We start from the raw sequence: 6,362 nt of genomic DNA on the forward strand, positions 1-6,362 counted from the left end.
GAATGTGAAAGTGCATCACAAGTACCTTTAAAAGTGCACATGGTCACCACAGAAGTTCAGCTGCAGAGCACATCGCTGGCATTGTGCTGTCACCACTCAGAAACAAGCCCTGTTTCCACCCCTTGTCAAGGTTTTGAGACTACAGCTCAAAATCTAAAGCTATGTGTTTCAGGTGTGTCAGCAGATGCCTCCAAGAACAGCAGACTTCACATTTCAACTCTTGCTCAGCAGTAAATGAAGAAGAAAACAGTTCAACAACAACACAGTGAAAAAATCTTGATAATTCTAGTGCCAGCAGCTAATAATAGCAATTGTGATCGACTGCACCTATATAAAAAAAGGATTATTTTGATCCAGGCATCTTTAGGAATGCTGGATGGCTACAGAAAATTATTACCTGACTTGGACTTGAAGTTTTAGGAAGTGCAGATATTTTCTCTATTTCCTTTTCTTCAAGTTCTTTGTCCATGTGCTGCTTAAATGGATCTATTTACAGTAAAAACAAAAAAATAGCCTGAGAACTATTGCAGCTAATAGTAGAATCAAGCTGCAGAATGGATTTGCAAATGAGATGAACAGTCTCCATGCTGGCCAACACCACAATTAAAACTAGTTATTTCAAAGCACTTGGAGATGAGAGGAAGGATGTCAAATTCTCTCTGCAAAGAACAGAGAGAACAGATTTGACAGATTGCTTTTAAAAAAGAAAAAGAAGCACTTATGGAACTACTAGAATTTTCAAGCACTAATCAAACGTTAGACAGGAAAACAATATGTACTGGAAAATAGTGGCAAGTTTTTGCCTTAAGCTCTGGCATGTCCATTGCTTGCAGGTGAAAAAGGCTGTCAATAGTAAAGTCCCAAGTGAACTTGCTAACCTTCCTAATTTACAAACAGTTCTGCCCAGGGCTTTGGCCCATGATGTGAACACAGTCTGTAATAAAGCAGAGAAATATTAGGCGAGTTGTGGAGAAGGGGGGCAAAAATTGCCTGGAGTGAGAAAAAGTCTGATTTATCTAATCAGCATTTCTTTTTGGAAAGGAAAAGAGAAGCAAAGAACTGTTAAATCACATTATACTCAAAGAGACTGGCACGCACAAAGTCACATGCAAAGTTAATTTTGAAAGCCAAGCCCTGTATCCTGCTTGCAGCACAGCAGCATTCACTGCATAAAGAAAACTAATCAGGGAACACTGGTGCTTGCCAACAAATATCCAGCCCACACACAAGTTACCCGGGCAAAAGTCAAGACATTTACTGATCATGGCACTGAAAAAAAAATTGAGAAAATTTTTCCAGAAATGGAAATGAACTGGATATCATTTAACTGTTCTTCAGGGTCTCTCCTCAGTTGAGTTTTACCAATTCCAACATTTGCCCAATGAAGTAGAGGGAGTAATGGGATGCCTTTTCAGGAATTTTAGTGACCCTGGGACTGGAGTAGAAATTCATCCTCTTTCTGCTATCTTAGGTGATTCATTTTCTGTAGTAGATTATAAAGACACTTTCAAGCTGCAAGAATCCACTGAGAAGTAGTGCATCATTTATAGGTGGAACAAAGCTGTTAGGATACTTAGCATGCAGTTGGAGAGCTACTGTTCTCATTAAAATGCAATGCCAGCAGCCTAAGTCATATTCTCATGGTAACAAGAACGAGCTGTTTTTTCTATCACATGGCCCTTTGATGCTTCCACACATTTCATGTATCACCCAGGCTGCCTCCCAGATCTAATGTCAGCTGCTGCTCCAAGATGACAAGCCAGCACCACTAGGGATGCTACAAACATATTTCTCTCTCTCAAACTATGCCATCTGATATTAAAGGCACAGAGCATTAAATATGAGCAGAAGCTGTGCAAGCACCAGTGAGTGCCCTGTCGCTGAAGGATCGCACACCCCTGCAACACAGTTATTTGTTACATATGGTGGGACAGCTCCAACACTGGAGCTTCAGATGCATCCATCAGTGCACTGAGATTCTGGGATACACCCTTCAAAGACACTACATGTGCTCTGCTGATGCTTCACTCCTGATCCTGGTGCAGTCAGACTCCTCTGCATCACCTTCAAAATTCTGAGAGCGCTGAGCATTTGTCTAAATTACTGTGGCTGCTCCAAGCTTCTCAGAATCTGACCTCTAACTCCACTGAGATGTGAAGGATGCCCTCACAGGTCAGCTTTGTGATTATCTACTGTGCTGTTTGTGCCAAGAACATCTTCCATAGTCAAGTGCAGGCTTGCAGAGCTCTTTGTATTACAGTGGCTTTTAAAACTACTATTAAAGCAGCAGAACAGGATAACAACCTCCACACACTTTTCAAGTTCCTGATACTTTAAGCTTTACCAGTCATAGCAGAAACCCCACATGAATCCCAGTCCCCAGGGGCTACAGAGAACGAATGGTTCAGCTACACATCTGCATTAGTGTTAAGGGTCCCTTATGTAACCAGCTGACATGTGGGCAGCATGAATAATGAAGTGGAAGAACTTAGAAACTGTACAGCCCATCACTAGGGTGTTGGACAATTTAAACATGTTTACACATACTCCTCTAAAGGCAGATCCTTAAACACAAACACAGTTTTTTACCTTCTGGAAGAGCTTGTGAAGAACTGCTGTCTCTCCTATCTGCATTGCAATCTCCACTCTCCTCTTCCATGAAATTGGTTTCCAAGCTAAATTCAGATTCATGTTTCACATCAGTAAACTCCTCAATTACTCCATGACGTGGGTCACAAGGGGTATCTGTGCCATCAGCCTGCTCCTGGCTGAGCATCTGCTCTGCTGTGTCTGTGGCTGTCAATTGTTAGAAAGAAACAGGTTATTTTCTCCTGAAAAAGTTATTGTCTGTAGATGTTGTTCCCTTTGAGTTACCGAATTTCTTCTCCCAAAACTATGAAAAAAGATAAAAGCATGTAATCTACATCTTCTGGCATGCTAGCCAAAAGATGACTTTTGGCTAGCATGACAAATGTTACATAACACAAAATGTGGTCCCCCAGATAAAATTAAAGAAGTAACCTGCTTGAGGAATTTAACTTTTAGTTTCTGAAGACCCTAAATAATTGGAAATGATTAAAGGTTGACTCCTCTCTCCCAGCATTTCTTTGCAGATTTCATGAATAAGGACACCTTGCCATAAAGCTGGAGGTTTCCTTCCAATTTCCATATTCTTTCCCATGCTGTGAGGCAAACCTTTCCCTGCTCTCGGTGGCACAGCCAAGCCAGATGCTGCTTGAGGGAACAGCTTGTGTCTCCCATGAGTGGGTGAGAACCCCTGGTCTGCTGCTCCATGTGGATTTCCTCTGTGCTGCCGCACAAACAACATCTGAGGAAGCAGCAGCAGTCTGTCTGGCAGAAAATGAGCACAGCTACCCTTTCCCCTGCTAAATCCTTCAGCAGCTGCTGCTCCCACCCACACAGAGCCAATGGAGCAACAGAGTCTCCAAGGCAGAAGAGCACCCAGCCAACAAGACAGTCTACACCAGGATCCTGGCTAAAAACATACATTAGTCAAACAACGTTCACCAAAGCAGCATGGGAAAAGACAATCTACCTTCTTCCTCCTCTGGAACGTCATTTGTCTCTTCTTTGCCTTCCTCTGCTTCTCCAGTCTCCTGGGACCCTTCACTGTCCATTTCTGCCTCACTTTCCTCAGCTTCTTCGGATTCACTTTCATCTTCCTCTTCCTCACTCTCAGACTCAGGCGAGGTCTTCAGGGTAGCCAGGAGCTTATGATATCCAGAGACCTGTTCCACTTCAGTCTCTGAGTCACTTTCTTTACTTGATTTATCAGAATCATCAGACTGGAAAGGAAAACACAAGTGTAAACAGCAACAACAGTAACAGCCTATAAAGCAGCAGGCAAATACCCTTACTTCTACTTGCACTATTATGTTTCCCCTCTCACATTAAATCTTTACATAGATGCAGCGGAATTTTTCAAAATCCAGCATTTTATGCCAATAATTATACTGGACACCTCCATTTAGGTTTTGAAATCATCTTGGGAGACAGACTAAAGTGCCTCTTTCTGCACCAATTTGACTTGGAGCACCACAAAACCCAGTTCTTTCACAGCCTACTCTGAGTGAGGACATTTGACCTCCACAGACAAAGCATTTACTGAACCAGCATCAGATTCTTCTAAGAAAACCACATGCGGATTGAAAATTGTAGAAAGGCACCCATGCAAGGGACAGAGCATGCTGGAAATGCTTCTGGCTTTCAAGAAGGTAAGTGAAATAGCTGTCAGAGGGCAATGGTTCCCTGGGGAGTTGGTCAGGTTTGGTCCAGCTGTACAGCTCTACACTCCAAGCAAGCCAGACTTGAGCCAGTTCTGTCCTGGGCTTGCACAAACCAGGGTCCAGATTATAACCAAAGCTATAGTGAAACCATGAGAATCCACACAACACCATTAACTCCCTTCTTAGTTTCTTTTAGCCCAAAAATAAAAAAAAAACAGTAAATACTACATTAATGTGCATAATTGCTAAAGGAAACAAATTAAACAGACTAATTAATCTTTCCAAATTAAAACCTTGAAGTCTTTTATTAATCTGATGATAAAGGAGGTTACCAAATCCTGACTGAAAAAAAGTAAAGCACTGGCAATCTGAAGAAGGAGTATTAACATATTTCTTTGCTCAACAGAGAACTAAGTCTCCTAACTCATGCAACACTAAGTTTACCAACATTATTAAAACAACAACTTAGAGTGTGATCTAACTTCCACTGTGACTAATACACAAAAAAGTTAAGAACTGCTGTTATTTACTGCTGCTTCTGCCCTCTGATGGTATAAGAGTTTAGAGGCAGACATCACAGAGAACAATTCAGAGCCACACAAAAATCACATTCATCTTTTTCTCCTAAATACTGGTTTTCTAAGGGGAACAACTTAATCAGCCTGAAAAAGCTGGAAACATGAAATGCTAACTTTTTCACTTCACTAAGCTACACAAAAATAAAAGTAAGGAAGGAATAAAAATACATTACCAGTTCACATATTTGAGTTTCTTCTGGTCTTCCAGAAACCCTGAAAAGAAAACACTAACATACCTTACTCTGCCAATGATGTTACACACAGTATGAAAGAAATGAGGGGAAGAGTGATTTGATCAGTTAGGCAAGTTTAAAGAAGTAAAAGAAAGCTCAAAACCAAACCATCACACATGTCTCCCTAAGAAAACAGACTGGGTGTTTACCCTTAAGATAAACCTTAAGGGTTGCCCTCTCAGGTGATGGGACCCTCTGCACATGAAGCCTAAGTGCTCAGGCATTACAACTGATCAATAAAAATTTTGAAATAAAATCCACTGTTAATCAGAAGATGAGGTCTCAAAATGAATTAAAAGCACCTAGCCACAAGAGTAGTTTGTAAAAAAGTTAACCAGAGACAGAGACTACTCCTAGCTCTAAATATTGGTCTGTGAAGTGGGAAACAGACACAAACTAAAGGAAAACCAGCATCAATTAACCAGTGTTGGGACTGCAATTCTTCAAAGAAGCCACTGTGCAAGCTGGGCTTAAACTAACCTCAATTCCTTCAATAAGATACAGAGTCTTGCGTGGGACTGAGCGTCACTGTACAGGGTGACACACAGGACACTCCCTGCAGCAGGCCTTCCACCCCAACCCACACAGGCCAGGAGGGTCCCAGGGGACACACAGACCTTACTTAACACTGCGTGCCTGCTCCTAAAGGCTCTACAGCAGCAGCACAGGTCACAGAGCACCGGGACTAAGCAGCTCTTTCCTCAGAAGTTCACGCGTGGGTACAAAGGGAAGGTGGTCATTTTGACAGACGGGCATCCCGCCGAGGAGGGAATGGCTCCTGTCACACAGCTCTTCGCTACTCTATTTTCATACCCTTTCCGAGATCAGAAACGAGCACGGAGTAAACAGTGGGAAAGCTGGAACCCTGGCAAGCCAAGAGACCGGCCTGGTATCAAAACAGGAGCCCACCTCGCACTCCTCCTTTTCCCCACTCCTGGTGGTAGCCTCTGGGCTGCACCATAAGAGTTTGCATTTGTTGCAAGAAAATCCCAGCCGACATTTCCTGCTTTCCGTTCTGCTTTGGAGATTCCCGGCTCGCGAGCGGCAGTGCTCCATGCAGCTGCAGCTCCCCTCCTTCCCTCGGAGCCCAGGGCCAGCCTGAGCGGGAGCGGCGGCCGCCCGGGCCGGCCCGGGCTGAGCGGGGCCCCTCGGCCCTGCAGCCCCGGCACCGAACAGCGAGCAAGGAGCGGGCTGCCCAGCCCGGCACTCACTTGTCGTAGAACGGGTGCTCCTCGCCGAACTCCCGCAGGTGCTTCTTCTGCTTCTTGCTCAGGCTGCGCAGCAACTCCCGCCCGCCTCGCCGC

The 6,362-nt window shown here is 43.8% G+C and overlaps 1 protein-coding gene across 1 annotated transcript in view; it reads right to left on the reverse strand.

Annotated features, from left to right (window-relative positions):
• The window catches only part of UTP25 (UTP25 small subunit processor component), a gene marked incomplete at its 5' end in the record, with an annotated part of 16,905 nt that extends 10,547 nt beyond the window's left edge, over positions 1-6,358 (reverse strand). The window contains 5 exons of the mRNA XM_031059604.1: positions 398-486; positions 2,590-2,796; positions 3,557-3,806; positions 4,999-5,038; positions 6,270-6,358. Coding sequence (XP_030915464.1) covers positions 398-486; positions 2,590-2,796; positions 3,557-3,806; positions 4,999-5,038; positions 6,270-6,358 — 675 coding nt within the window. The remainder of the gene's footprint in view (positions 1-397; positions 487-2,589; positions 2,797-3,556; positions 3,807-4,998; positions 5,039-6,269) is intronic.
• Positions 6,359-6,362: the final 4 nt, after the last annotated feature.

This window comes from Geospiza fortis, unplaced genomic scaffold (genome assembly GCF_000277835.1).
Source record: "Geospiza fortis unplaced genomic scaffold, GeoFor_1.0 scaffold41, whole genome shotgun sequence".
In the NCBI taxonomy this organism is placed as follows: domain Eukaryota; kingdom Metazoa; phylum Chordata; class Aves; order Passeriformes; family Thraupidae; genus Geospiza; species Geospiza fortis.